We start from the raw sequence: 15,827 nt of genomic DNA, 5'->3' as shown, positions 1-15,827 counted from the left end.
GATAGACCCGTGCGAGTGAAATCGTCATCCCAAGGGCAGCTAACTGAGTAAGGAACCTCTCTTTGTAAAAAAAAGAGGACACCAACACTAATGAAGTACTAGGGCTAAGTAATGCGCGAAGCGGAAACAATGCAATGTACAGAAGGTGAATGCGCGCGAGTGCAAAGGCGAAGGTCGAGGTGCACGACACGAAGGTAGTGCGCGCGAGCAAAGGGAGAGACAAGCGAGCAAGAGAAGCAAGAGAAAGACAGACAAGACAAGTGTTAACACCCCAACTAAGGTTGGCTGATGCTAAGACAAGACTGAGAACCGAAGTGCGCGACTTTAAATAGTCACTGTGCAAACAACAAGTAAAATTCTTAGTATCTAGAGACACACAGAAAGTGGGCGGAAAATCGACCTCAAAATAGAGTAAAGAGTAGTATATGTAAAGATGGCTAAGCGCCGCTAGCGTGCAGGTCCGATGTAGCGAGCCAAGTATGCTAAATTATATGCGAGATAGGTAATAGGGTCTTGGCTGCATGTTAATCTGCAAAGTAAAATATGAAGCACTACTGCGCGCAGACGTATCCTTGGGATTAGAGCTGGAGTGTGTAGGGAATGTGGGAGAATTCGAGGGAAGTGCCTTGGAGGCACGAGCTCTACAACAGTGGAGACTTTAAAATCTGACTGTCCCCAGTCAGCGCGCGCGCTTCATGCAAATGGACTTAGGGAAATTTTGACGAGAGGTGTCATGTGATTGTGGTCCATATTTTGAAAATGAAGCGCTGGCGATCAGCCTCATGACCTCAGGAATTAGCGCAGATGCTGACATAATTGTGGTTAGCGCGTTTAAAAGAGCGCTACATGGCAACGTGTTGTTCTCCTCATCTTTCGCCTTAATCGCGATATTCTAACCTTCTTTTCATTCATGTTGACTTTTGATTTAACTTTACTTGACCCTCCTTGCTTGCCTTCACCTGAGGCTCAGGCGCCTGTCGAGGCTGCGCCAATGCTCGAGGAGCCAGCTCAGAAAATTCCTGAGCCTGCACCTGTCGTCGAATCTGAGGGTGACCGCGTGCTCCGCATCTGGAATGCGCTGTTGCCGTCGGTTGGCATACTTTCAGGCTTGCGTCCAGAGCTCCTCCAAGAATGTCTGGAGGACATCGAATTGTGGCTCCACAAATGGGCACATTTTGAGGTGAGTGGCACGTGTCTTTGCATGTTTTTATTGATTGATGGGACTTATCTTCAGGCTAATGCGCGCATCTGCATGCGCGACATGCTGAAGGCCGAGACATTGCTCCCAATTGGAGACAAGGAGAAGGAGGACCTCTGGGATCTGAACAAGTGGGTGGCGGTGGCACGGAAAATGGTGAGCGGGTGGAAGAAAGCAGCAGAGGCGATCATGGTGGAGGTGTGCGTGGCTTGTGTAGATAAGGAGAAGGGAAAGGGAAAGGAGAGGGAGGAGAACCCAGACATGGGTAAGCCTGTGAGTATATTTCTACCTTTTCTGTCATGTCTGGCTGACTCTTTATTTGTGTTGACAGAAGGCGGGGGGGTGTATGTTGACCAGCCCCAAGACGCTTGACCCTCCTTGCGAGAACTGTGTCCAGCGTGGCATAAAATGCTTGCAGGGCAAGAACGCACACTGTGGACCTTGTGAGTGCTTGCACAGGGCATGCAACTTTGGTAAGTCATCTTTCTGTTTTTAGTTCTTTTGTTCTGATAATCGCTTATAGCTACCAAACGCAAGGCACCTGAGGCTGCCAGGCCTGCTCGCAAAATGCCTCATGTGGCTGAAGAATGTGCGCCAATGGTAGAGCCAACCACAGCTGATGATGCCGACGACTCTGGTGAGTCTGAGGTTGAGGTCATGGAGGTACCAAAGAAGGTGCGCCCTGCGCCCAGGCCAGTGAAGCCATTGCCTGTGCGCCCTGTCGCTGGGCCTTCGAGGGTTCGCGTGGACGATTCGGAGCTCAAGCGCCTTCGCACTGATAACGAGCATCTTCGGGCAGAGGTCGACAGGTTGTGTGCCTCGCAGGAGGACTACGACCATTTCGTGCAGAACCTCAACTACCAGGCCTGCAAACAGCAACAGGAGCTCATTGCAATGAGCAATCGCCTTTACTCATTTTCGGACGAATGGAGGGTGATGGGGCAGGAGATGGATGACTTCATTGTGGGGCAGGAGCATGCGCAAAAGTAGATAGACACTTACTATACTCTTTTCTTTTTCTTTTTCTCTGCACGCCGCCTTCTCACGTGTACTATATGCCTGTGTCTCTCCGCGTGCACACTTCACGCTGTACATACAAGAATATATCGGGTTCTCGTCATGTCCGAACATTTTCGTGTGAGCTTCACCTAAGTCCTGATCCTTTGTCCATGTCCATGTCCATAGAGTCCATTGGGCCTGGATATAAATGAAATAGTACTTGTGAGCAAACATGGTATAGTTAGAATGAAAATGAAGGATAATTAGTGATATACGTGTGATTGCGTGAGCTTTGCACTTGACTTGTCTTCTTTGTGCGACTGTCTGCATCCATTCCTGCTGTGAGTGATTATAGTGATTGGGTATAGTCTACCTAAAAGGTGTGTGGCGTGGCTTCGTGCATTCGAAATAGAAGGTCTATGTGGATGGTTATGCATGCGCGTGTCAATTAGGAGAACTTATCTGTATATACTGTTTTGGGTATTACGCGCGATGCATGCAATATAATAGAGTCTGTGTTTGTGTTATGTTCAGTGAATGGGCGGGTTATATGCGAGATGCGAGAGAGAAACTGAGATTGCCGGATGAAACCCGGGGTAAAACTGAGAGTAAATACTTCTAGCAAGACTGTGTTTTTGTGTTTTCTTTATTTTTTGCAATGTTTTTTTTGTTATTGTGATTGCGGGATGATATGTACAAGTGCGGGTGTCGAGAGTTTGAGGATGTGGGGGTGTGGATATGAGGGTGTGTGATGAGCGAGCCTCCGTGCGCTATTCATCTTGCGCACGCTCGGGTTTGTCTTCATTGGGTTCTATAGTTTCGTTAGCCTCTAAATGGTCTATACTTTCATCATCTATTCCAATTATCTTTGTGACGGATACACAATCTTTGCGACGCGGATAATATGGTATCACATGGAATGCGGCAAAGCAGAGCTTCAATATTGTGCCATCTAGCTTGGCGAGCATATAAGAACCTCCTTTCGTGCACTGCACGACCATCATCGGTCCGAGATGGCGCAGCTTGGTTTTCTTGCTGAGTTCATACTCGACTTTGGAGTTGCGGACGAGAACTAGCATGCCGGGTTTGAAGTCATATGACTTGATAGATGCGCAAAAGTGTTTCTCAAAATCGCGAACAGACTTGAATTGTGCTTTGACAACCTGATCTTTGATTGCATCAAGATCGGCTTCGCATTTCTGCAATTGGCGCACATGCCACGCTATAAGGTCAGCGGTGGTAAATGCACCTTGGCTCGGCAAGGGAGCGAAAAAGGTGGCTTCAGCTAAATCGAACAGAAATATAGGCTCGATGCCATGAACCATAAAATAGGGCGATAGGCCCATCGCATGATAAATAGTAACATGCTCGGCCCAGAAAACAGAATGAACAACTTGGTACCATCACGAGTCATCACTGTTGCAACTTTTGATGATGGCCTCCCAGACATCCTGGTGTCGTCTTTCAACTATACTGTTTGCCTGCAAGTTATATGGTGAAATGCGAATTGGGTGGATTCCGTACTTTCGTGCAAGTTCATCTACCACGAGTCTGTACATGGGGCCGTTATCAGTCACGATCTTGGTGATCAGACCCCATCTGCAAAGAAGCTCTTTGAAAATGAAAGTGGTTAGCATTTTGGTATTCTCTTTGCGCAACATGTGCCATTTGGGGTATGGCATTAGCGTGCAGTGCACTTGCATGAGATACTCAAATCTGCCCGCTCTGGGCATCTTCATCGTGTCGATATGCGCTTTGCGAAATAAACCTCCTGGTATCGGAACCGTTGGCAGAATATGCAACTTTCGCATCTGGTGAACCTGACAATCGTGGCACATTCGTGTGTACCACTTAATGTCTTTGATGATGTGTGGCCACCAAAAGCATAGTAGCAACTGCATGCACATGGTGTATACACCTTTATGGCCAAGGTCATTGTGCACTTTCTTAAGAAGGCGATATTGCTTGCGTGGCGGCACTACTAGCTGGTGTTTTCCGTGGGGTTCTCTTTGCCAGAGATTGCCCTCGAGAACAAAAAAACACACGGCGTAGTTGACAAACACTGCAAATTTGTGATCTGAAAGGTCAGCGGGTCTTTTGCGCGAAATAAAAAACTCTTTGGTTAAGACGAGCGACACGTCTAACGCTTGCATGGCCTCTGAGCGAGGGATGATCGGTTCTGGTTCTTCTTCCAGTGCGACATCTAAAAAGATGCAATGTACTGGTGCACGTGAGTCAAAAGATGTGTGCGCATTCTGATGCGCATGGCGGACAAGTTCCGTGCAACTGCTTGCGATGTGTTGCATTCTATCATTTAGTATCACGACTCCGAATGAGTATGCGCGATCTATCCAATCTTTGTGGTCATCATCCTCCTCGAGAGGATCCTCATTGGCAAGCGGCCTCCTTGAGAGACCATCGACACCTTTGTGCTTGGTTGTGGAAACATGAACAAGTTTGAATGAAAATAATAGAATGCCCGCGATCTATCGATTGATGGTCGTGTTAGGTTGCAAATCTGGATTATTGATCATACCTTTGATATATTTCGCATCGACTTCAATGGTGAAATTCTTGACTCCGAAAATGAATACACGAACTGCCCGAAGTGCGCGAAATAGTCCGTAGAGTTCTAGCTTTGCTTGCGAGTATTGGCTTTCCACCTCGTTCAATACTATGCTGCCAAAATGATTAGGATATTGCTTGCCATCCACGCCTACTTGCAGCAGAATGAACCCGATCACAATGTTGGACATGTCAACAGCGAGGATAACTTTGCACTCGCTCTCATAATCGAGGCAGCGAAGAGTGGGAGACTCTGTCCAAAGATGAACGGAACATCTTGCCTGGTAAGATTAGTTAGCGGGCGTGCTTTGCGCGCGAAATCGCAGATGAAAATGCGAAGAACGCCGCAGGTTCCCAAGAAACCATGGACTTGCAATTGGTTAGTAGGCTCTGGCCAATCTCGTATCTTCTGGACCTTAGTGTCTTCGGGTACTTGACCCTTGAAGGTACACTTATGCCCAACGATGACTGCGCTTGGCACGGTGAGAACAAATTTCATCGTGCTAACTGTAACACCAACATTTTCAAGCCACCGCAGAATGCAATGCATGACGGTTAGGTGTTCCCAGAAAAAGCAACACATGCTGAGATTTTTGGGTATGGTCTCATAAGTACCATCTGTGAGTTCATATCGCATCTCGATGGATTTGACCGCGATATTGTCAATGAACGGAAGTGTGTGCTTTGGAATCTCATCCTGTAGAATAAAGGCTACATCGCCTTGGAAGATCTGTGCTGCATTAGTATGACCTTGTGGTAAGGTGGTCAGCCTATGTGGGCCTAAAGGTGTGCCGAACGTAGTAAGGTCGCACGACTCTTCATGGAGCGCACACTGGTCATATCCAGAATACAAATCCATCATACCATATATCACATAACCCGCAAAAGATTCTGCAAGGTGTTCAACGAATGGAGGTACTGACACATTGCGAATTGTCACCGTGTTGAGTGGCTGCAAGTTGTGAACGAGGTGTAGTGATTTGCCATCTTTCTTGACTATGCAAAACCAGCGCGAGCGATATGCGGCCATCAAAGGCTCGTATATGCCTGATGCAATTTTCTCTTTCATGATGTGCGTGACTTCATCTATCGTTGACAGCGGAACTGGAATATTGTGCTGCGACCATGGTGCGTGCAGAACTGTCAGAATCTTGTATGGCAGGAAGCACCTTTCATCAAGGCGGCCGTGCTCTAATGCTTCCCAAGTGAACACGAGTTCATGCATGCAGACTAGCCAGTGTACTAGCTTAGCTTCCTCTGGCCATAGCCAATTTGCGGGATCAAAATTCAACTTATCCGCGCACACTTGCATGAGGCAGATACCTGGAATAAAATCAGGGGGGGTGAGTGGGTAATGGTATTAGTCCTACTAAAGGATCAGGCGGTAGTTCGCGAACAATGCGATACTCAGGTGGAGTAGCTGCAAGCATGCTGTGAACTTTCTTCGTGACTGGTTTGTATACCGCATGTGGATAATGGGATCATACTCATAACACACATTGAACATGGCTATGTTCGCAACATGGAATGCCATGCTGGAAGAGGTTAGATGCACATATAGCGCAGACTGAGGAAGAGAGAAACGAGAGTGCGAAAATGAGATGGGAATGAGAGATGATGATGAAATTAATGAATGTGATGTAGCGATATTGCTCCTTGAGAGTGAACAAGAGTGGTTATTGTCGCACGATATGCGTGACGCGAGTGATGAAACATTAGTGATATATGAAGAAGAAAATGAGTGTGATGGACGAAGCGAGGAGCACAAACACTCTATAGTGTCTCCCCACATATGCTGCGGATCATTGAAACTTAAAAATCCTGACCCTCGGCCTCGGCAACATTAACATGTGAGTGCATATGCATAGCTTTGCCGCAAGGCACGCCATGTACCATGACTTGGCAGTTTCTGACCCAAGGGAGGGTCAGGATGCACATTTCTTTGTGCATATTTGGATCCGTTAATAAAATGTCTTGTGCTCCGCTAGGGAGGTCGAATGTGCAACAAGAAGTGAGAGTGAAAAATGGGCGGCCAAGCAGAACCTCAAAGTTTGTGCATTCCGTTACCTGAACTTGGAAGTACATGGGACCTCCTCCAAAATCAAGTGGGATATTTTCAATGATGCTGAGCGTCGAATCGCACGAAGTATTTACCGATGCCATGCACATGCAGTGATCTGACCGTAGACCAACTCCAAGTGATTGCCAAACTTCCCTTGGCATTACGACGACTTCTGCACCCTGATTGAGGATGCAGGTAAGTGTCTGGCCACCTATGGTAGTTGCGCGAATACACCTTGGCGGCGCGAAGTGATCTGCAACGATGCATCCATCATTGCTACGCGAACGCACATCTTCATACTCGCGCATCCAATGATGCGAAATGGGGTGGCTCGACAGCTCGTTGACTGAGACTGTCGCGACAGTGACCTGTTGATTGGTTGACATGTCGCAGAGGTTTTTCTGAACATTGGGCGAAATGGCTAGGACATTGCGCACAGGAATGCTGATCACGACATCTAGAATCTGGTCAGTAATGCGCTTTTTGGTGCCTTTGTCCTCAAGCAGACAGGTTAAACAATAGGTGCCCAAAGACGCAGGTGTTGCCAGCACTGCTGCTGCTGCTGCTACTGGGGCGAAACATTAGTGGTCTTTTTTGCAGAAGATGATGATGATGTTTGCGCGCTCGCAATCGGTGCGGGCGGTATCACTATGGGTATTTTGGCTACCTCCTTGCCTTTACTAGACGTTGCTTGAATTGCTGGGGAGATGATTTCCTCCTTGACTGTCAGCTGGCATGATGCCGGACCTGGTCGCGATCACATTTTGCTAGGGACAGCAACACCGTTGAAGTGGACATTCTTATCCTTCATGTTAGCTTTCACTCCATGCTTCTGCTCTACCTTTGCCTTCGCATATGTTAGGGCTTGGGTAGCATGCTCGAGTTCGTGCTCATCCTCATCTTTCTCGGACTCAGACTCAATGATCGTGTGTACGAACGTGGATGGATCAACATCCAAAACACATTCTACCTCAGCTGGCGCATCGTACCATAAACCTACATGAGTGCTGCTAGCATCCATGCTCTTCTTGCTTTCAATCATACAATCTATGTGATCCTTCAATAGCCGTTTGTGTCTGATGATGCGATTACCATTAGGCATGATGAGCTTATAGTTCTCATCCAAATTAAACTTCCCTGCATTGAGGTATTTTTCGCGCTCCAGACAATGTGCAATGAAATGATCAAGGTTGCCGCAGAACATGCAACCATCCGACACTTGAGTAGTGCGCGGACACTGATATTTGCACTTGGTCACCGAACCTTGCGCGGGCTGTTGTGCTGGCGTCGATGTGACCGTGGGGAGTAGACTCACTAATGGTGCTGTGACTTGCGCATTGGTGATGGGTGCAGGCAAGGCGGGCGCCGTAGCTGGTAATCAGAATATCGCTGCATCGTAGACATTCTTCCATGGGTAAGGGTCCTCATGATGATGGTCTGGAAACTTAATTAGTAGGCAAGTGCGTGTTTGCATCTGCACATTGCTAGGCAATCCTTCTAAGAATATGTGATTGTGTTCTGCCAAGCCTACTCTGTCTTTGTCTAAGAGCAGCTGCATTATCTTGTGGAAATCGCGATAGTACAAGCTCAACTCATTGACAGATGGCATTGGCATTGCAGCGTACTTTCGCGCGACTGCGCTCAGGTCGTTGACCATTGTAGAAAGCTGATTCCTGCTGGGCTCAGCAGAAATCATACTACCTAGACAACAAATATTTAGGTAGATCTTAGCACGACCTAGTCTGCTATACTTGCAGAGCAAGTGTGTTCGATCCTATAGGGGTAGCTGTTTGGTATTAGTTTAAATAGTTAGTTATCAATAATAGGAAGATAATCTGAAGCTAAGAACTACTTGTCCAAAGGGAAACTGTCGGGTCCGAAAATATTGGAGTCGGGTCGGGCGTCGGACTGTCGGAAATGCGTCGGACGGTAAAGGAATGTGTCGGAAGTGTGTCAGATTGTCGGTCAAATGAGTGTCAGATGTGTTGGAGTGTTTCAGAGAAAAAGAGCTGATAGATATTTTGCAATACAATAAAGTACTACTAATATCCAATGACTTCCATCCTACTACTGAGTAGGGAAAAGTAAGTAATGCAATAGGTAGGAAGTACTAGATATTAAATAGTGTCTATGTAGGATTTCGGAGTGCATTTGGCGAAAACAGTAGCGCAAAATCAGGTCCGAATGTATGTAAAAGAGCATGTGTACTGCACCTTTTTGTAGATAACATGTGAATATGCACCAGTGGGGGTAGATACGACTGGAAAAGACATAGGGAGGACGAGTCCGATGCGAAAATGTTGGGTCCGAAACTTTCAGGTCGGGGTCAGGCGTTGGGATCAGGATCGGAATGTCGGGGATGCATTGGACGAATACTGTTTAACATGAGTATCAAAAACACGGGTTTTGAGCCCAGCACCGCGACTATCATTACACTGTGTAGCGACAATTGCCTTCACAGCCAGGGTACATTACCTTTACTTCGCATATAAATGTGTTGTAGTTGCTGACCTTCGCTCTGGGCAGACATGCCCAAAGTTCTTTGTCGGCGGGCGCAAGATAGTGGATGATCTGCTTGATGCGATCAAGACCAGCGAGACCAGCCTGATCGGCGTGTTCTTCATATGCATCTATAAAATTGAGGAGGTTAGCGGTGGTACTGTCAAATTACGGTGCGCAGTCAGTGCTGCGAATGGGCATGTGATAAGGTGTAGTCATTGTGACTTGCGGGGCGACGGGGGCGATTGTGGGTGCGGGTACTGGTGCAGGTGCGATGTATGCGGTTTGCGGTGCGTAAACACTTGAGAGAGCACCGATTACGTGTCTGTTGAGTATCGATACGGGCGGGTTGAGGACTTGAACTGTTTCAGGTTTGATGGGTGAATCTGACTCTTCTTCTTCTTCTTCTTCACGCGGTGGCGTGAGCATATCTATAGGTGTTAGCATGGCGAATCTAGCTTTCTGTTCCGCTTTAGGCGTGCTGTGAAATTTTCCTGGGATGTTACCCCTAGGCGCGTCTATGGATGCAAAATCATCGAGCAATTCTTCCTTGATTGATTCTCTGGGTGAAGATGTGATGGGCAAAGGTTGTCGTTCATTTGCGCCGCCGAAAAATGAAAGTCCCAGATGCAGCGTGTCATTAGCGGATTCTTCTGTGGGCGGTATGGTAGCGAAAAGTGAACCGTCGGGTAGTTCTTCTATGGCTTCATCAATGCACGCAATAATATCCGCATGAAATAACCGATGCGCATTGGGTCTGAGTACTCTATCAGATGTCGCAGTAGTGCCCCTCGCAGTGGGCTCCAGTTGAAGATGAGGAATCTAAACTGTGGGGAAAGTTGGTGCTAAGCTAAGCAAACACAGATAGACCCGGGTGCGAGTGAAATCGTCATCCCAAGGGCAGCTAACTAAGTAAAGGAAACCTCTCTTTGTAAAAAAAAGAGGGACACCAAACAACTAATGAAGTACTAGGGCTAAGTAACGCGCGAAGCGGAAACAATGCAATGTACAGAAGGTGAATGCGCGCGAGTGCAAAAGGTGAAGGTCGAGGTGCACGACACGAAGGTAGTGCGCGCGAGCAAAGGTGAGAGACAAGCGAGCAAGAGAAGCAAGAGAAAGACGAGACAAGACAAGTGTTAACACCCCAACTAAGGTTGGCTGATGCTAAGACAAAGACTGAGAACCGAAGTGCGCGACTTTAAATAGTCACTTGCAAACAACAAGTAAAATTCTTAGTATCTAGAGACACACAGAAAGTGGGCGGAAAATCGACCTCAAAAATAGAGTAAAGAGATAGTATATGTAAAGATGACTAAGCGCCACTAGGTGCGCAGGTCTGATGTAGCAAGCCGAGTAAGCTAAATATAGTACGCAAGATAGGTAATAGGGTCTCAGCTGCACGTGTAGCGCTAGGCCGAGAATTAGCAATGGAAACAATTAGTTAAAATGGGAATATAGTGAGAAAACGCACCAATGGACATCTAAGGACATGGGGAGGACGGATGGACGGGTATGCAGATGATGCTAACGCGGGTGCATGGTGCATGCGAAGTGCAAGTGGCTGCGTGCGGAATCTTCAAAGTAAAATATATGAAGCGCTACTGTGCAAGACGTATCCTTGGGATTAGAGCTGGAGTGTGTAATGACACCAATGTTATGTATATCCCCAATATTGACAGATGGGCTGGGAGGAATATTATTTCTGATGGAGACAGGTGGGCCCATCTATGCTGATATTATATATATCCTCGAAGATGTTGGGTGGGCCGATGTAATGGTTTATTGTATAGATGGGTGGGCCAACATACAGGAATTATTTTGTACATGGGTGGGCCGAGGGAGCGGTGGAATATGTATTATATAGACGGGTGGGCCAATGTAAGGGTTTATTGTATAGACAGGTGGGCTGACATACTGGAATTATTTTGTAGATGGATGGGCTGAGGGAGTGGTGGAATATTCATTATATAGACGGGTGGGCTGATGGAGGGGGATGTTATATAGATAGGTGGGCCGAGGTAGTGAGATATATGTCTGACATTCACAGATTACCAAGTCCCAGATGCCCAAAAACCGAATCCCATTGTGCAACATCCATTCTGGACACCCAAACACCCGAAGCTCGAGACTTGAAACTGGAAACTCATGAAAATGTGTGAAATTTCTATTTCCTGACACCAAACACATGAACACCTGAACACCCAAAGCCTGAAGCTTGAAAGTCCATTTATCAAATCACCGAGTGTGGAGTGCTGATAAACCCGAAGCCTGAGACCCAAAATCCAAAGCCTGGAACCCAAAAGCATGTATGCAACATGTCCATTTTTCATTCATTGCACAAATCACCATGTGTCAAGTGCTGAAACCCAAAACTCAAGACCCAGTACACAAATCACCAAGTACCAAGTGCTGAGGGCCGAACCCCAAAGTCTGAGGCCCGAACCCTGATGTCTGAAACCCAAAAACATGTATATAACATATCCATTTTTCAGTCATTGCACAAATCACCGAGCGTCGAGTGCCAAAACCCAAAACTTGAAACCCGGTATGCAACATGCCCATTTTTCATTTACATTAAACAAATCATTGAATGTTGAGTGCTGAGGCCCAAACCCCGATGTCCGAAGCCCAAAACCCGAAAATATGTATACAGCATATCCATATTTCCCTCACTGCACCAATCACCACGTGTCAAGTACCGGAACCCCAAACCTGACACCCGGTACACAAATCACCAAGTGCCAAGTGCCAAGGCCCAAGCCCCAACATCCGAGAAACCCGGTATGCAACATGCCCATTTTTCATTTACATTAAACAAATCACCAAGTGCCAAGTGCTGAGGCCCAAGCCCCGACATCCGAAGCCCAAAACCCGAAGCCTGAAACCCGAAAATATGTATATAACATATCCATATTTCCCTCACTGCACAAATCACTGAGTGTCGAGTACTGAAACCCAAAACTCAACACCCGGTACACCAATCACCAGGTGCCGAGTGCTAAGGCATGAGCCCTAATGTCCGAAGCCCGAAACCCGAAGCCTGGAACCTGAATATGTATATAACATATCAATATTTCACTCATTGCACAAATCACTGGGTGTCGAGTGCCAAAACCTGAAACTCAACACCCGGTACACAAATCACCAAGTGTTGAGTGCCAAGTGCCAAGGCCCAAAACCCGATGTCGGAAGCCCAAAACCCGAATCCTGAAACCCGAAAATATGTATATAACATATCAATATTTCACTCATTGCACAAATCACTGAGTGTTGAGTGCCAAAACCCAAAACTTGAGACCCGGTACACAAATCACCAAGTGCTGAGTGCTGAGTGCCGAGGCCCGACATCAAATGCCTGAAACCCGAAGCCTGAAACCCAAACATATGTATACAACATATCCATATTTTCCTCACTGCACAAATCACTGAGTGTCAAGTACTGAAACCCGAAACTCAACACCCGGTACATGTGACTACAACTGGACATGAATTCTGTATTTGTATGTATTATCCATTGATGTAGGGTTCAAATAACTTGGGAATTGTATTGACTACCAAGTGTCGGGACTCAGGACTCACTAGTCAATATAGGAAAATGATAATGAAAAATTGAAAATTATTATTATGCTTAACTTTCTTAATGAAGGTTGTACAGTGCAAAACAGATAGCATAGGCCTCTCTGTTGCAAACTCGATTGTGGTGTGATAAGGAAAATTTTGACATTTTTGGCGTGCAACTGGGTCAAAAGATCATGAATCTGCAATAAAAAAAATTGGCGTAGATTATGTAAGCAGTCCCAATTTTTCACAAAAAAAACAATATGTTCATGCGCCAATCTCCCGTCTAAACATGCCCCGGAAAAACAAGAAGGCTCGGCGGGCCCAGGCTCAGCGAGCTCCCGGCAGCAAATTCTTCAGTAAAGATTATATTGACAATGTCGAGGACCCAGATGACATGGACTATATCAACGAAGAAGATTCAGGTTCAGACGCGGATGGTGAAGGCTGGATTGTCAGCTTACTAGAGCATGACATCACAGACCTTGGTGCCATCTCTGACTTCGAGGATCCTATTGTCAATGACAACTTGGATCATGGTGATGGTGGCAAGAAACGAAAGGCTGCTGGTGATACCCAAAGTTGCGAGGCATCTGATGAGGAGGGTACTGAAGAATTCGAAGCTCACCAGATACTAGCCGCTGCTGAAGAATTCTGGCAGAAAATATTTACCAAACCTGTCAACCATCTCGATGCTGCCCCTCTTAAAGCCAAGGGCAGCTACACTGGTACAAGCCGAAGCAGTTTCTACCGAAAGCAAAGCAAACTTTGCAAAGCAGCAGTTGGGACAGCAAAACTCAGCAATTACTTTCAGTCCTCTGCTTCGGTAGTACCACATACTTCCCAGCCTATTATCGAGGTTCGGCAGTCAGATAGCATATCCTCCGAGTCAGACTCGGACACACCTTCTGACATGGAAAACTCGGACCAATGGGTCAATCTCTTGGAGCCACCCGCACCACCAACACAATCTTGCAACACAGCCCCTGAGCTGCTGTCAGACACCACTACATCTAACAATAACACAGAGCCAGTGCCAGAGGCTGCCTCATTCCTCGATCCTACTGCAGACGATGAGCTGGATCCTCTCGATGTTCCAATAGGCAAGGTCATCGAAGGATTAATCAAAGATGCTACGAAGCACAAGTCTTTCAGTGCACAATTCAAGCTCCATGCTGTCAGAAATTACCTGGAGTTGCTCAAGTGCTATCGGCGAATCCCCAACATCAAAAATCCTGCAACACGAGCCAGCCTTGCTATTGCAAAGTCTGTGGGTAAGGGGCCTTACCTTGCTTGCATGATTCATCGCCTTGTCATCTACATCTGTAGATTCCGAACCCTCCCACCATCTCAAGCTGGAAAACACCATGCACACCCATCACTGTTGAATAACGAGCGAGTGCACCAATCTGTTCGTCGTTTCTTGACTGTACAAGAGGCTGGAAAAGTTAGTAGTGCACCCAATCATAAAGAATGATAGAGAATTGATGTTACTTACTAGATCACGCCACGCAAACTTCAGCACGAAGTCAATGAAACAATCATTCCTGCTCTGGGTCTCAACCTGGGGAAAAACACAATCTCCGAAAATTGTGCGAGACGTTGGTTGAAGAAATTAGGCTATGAGCTCACCAGTGTAAAGAAGGGGATATATGTTGATGGCCACGAGCGTGCTGATGTCGTGGAATACCGAAAAGCATTTTTAGCCCAAGTGGCTGAGAATGAACACCTACGGAACACGTATGATGACAAAACCTTAGACGTCATAGAGCCAACTTTGCTTCCTGGCGAGTGAAAACATGTTCCGGTGCATCATGACGAGAGTATATTCAGGTCCAATGAACTGCAGCAAAGGGTTTGGACAAAGGAGGGGAAAATGCCACTGCGAAAGAAGGGTCAAGGGAAAGCAATTCATGTGTCGGACTTCATAACAGAAGAGACAGGTCGATTGAGTCTGTCGGAAGAACAGGTTTTTCCAGCTCTCACGTTTGTGGTTCTTTGACTAATGTTGTCACTTAGATAGCCGAGGACACCACATTGCCTGTGAACGAACACCTCAAATGTTATGATTCTCGCAAGATAATTTTTCCAGGAAAGAATGCAGATGGTTGGTGGACGGCTGAGATGCTTGTTCAACAGGTACGAAGCAATATTTGCATTACACTGTCACGATGATGTGTGCTAATTAATGTTTGGTTGAACAAGTTATTCCGCTCTTCGAGTGGACTTATCCCGATGCCGTCGCTGAGTTTTTCTTTGATCAATCTGCTGCTCACGGTGCTTTCACGGTGAACGCATTAAATGCGAACGAGATGAACGTCAAACCTGGTGGCAAGCAGCGTCGCATGCATTCCACCACTATTCCTGCTGACAATCCAAACCCTGCTCTTCGTGGAGTGGCTCAGGATATGTGTTTTGCGGAGAATTTACCATCCGACCATCCATTCTACGAATTCCGTGACCAACCGAAAGGGATGAAGGTCGTGCTTGAAGAGCGCGGCCTTTGGGACAGGTTGTGTGCTGGAAACAATGGGAAAGCCCTTATTGGTGACTGCGCATCATGCAAGATGTCACAAAAGGCCCATGACGCGCTCGCTCGAAGTGCTGCTGCGCAGTCACTATTTGATGATGCCGAGGACGAAAATGCAGCTCCTGAAGACAATCTTCGTCCGAACGAGTCGACAACATGCTGCATGCGCAAGGTGCTCTCACTCCAGGCCGATTTTCTTGCAGAGAAGCCTCAGTTGCAGCTTGTCATCGAGGCTGCTGGGCACAAGTGCTATTTTCTGCCGAAGTTCCATTGTGAGCTAAATCCAATTGAGATGTATTGGGGATGGGTCAAAATCCGTGAGTTGAACAGTCCTGTGCCATCTAGTGATATTCTGACAAGTCCGGCAGGCTTACGAGTGCTTGCAGATGGCACTTTTCCAACTGCGAGGAGACTTG

At 46.8% G+C, this 15,827-nt stretch overlaps 1 protein-coding gene across 1 annotated transcript; it reads left to right on the top strand.

Moving 5' to 3' along the window:
* Positions 1-910: 910 nt before the first annotated feature.
* On the top strand, positions 911-2,188 carry EDB93DRAFT_1244953 (uncharacterized protein; the record flags this gene model as incomplete). Its single annotated transcript, XM_041452261.1, has 4 exons — positions 911-1,180; positions 1,235-1,471; positions 1,530-1,671; positions 1,722-2,188. 4 exons carry the CDS (start codon positions 911-913, stop codon positions 2,186-2,188), a joined length of 1,116 nt encoding a protein of 371 aa, XP_041313939.1.
* Positions 2,189-15,827: the final 13,639 nt, after the last annotated feature.

Source organism: Suillus bovinus (genome assembly GCF_016758785.1).
Source record: "Suillus bovinus strain UH-Sbo-P2 chromosome Unknown EDB93scaffold_1, whole genome shotgun sequence".
In the NCBI taxonomy this organism is placed as follows: Eukaryota; Fungi; Basidiomycota; class Agaricomycetes; order Boletales; family Suillaceae; genus Suillus; species Suillus bovinus.
Note: the sequence above shows the minus strand (reverse complement) of the source record. Positions and strands in the feature narration are given on the sequence as shown.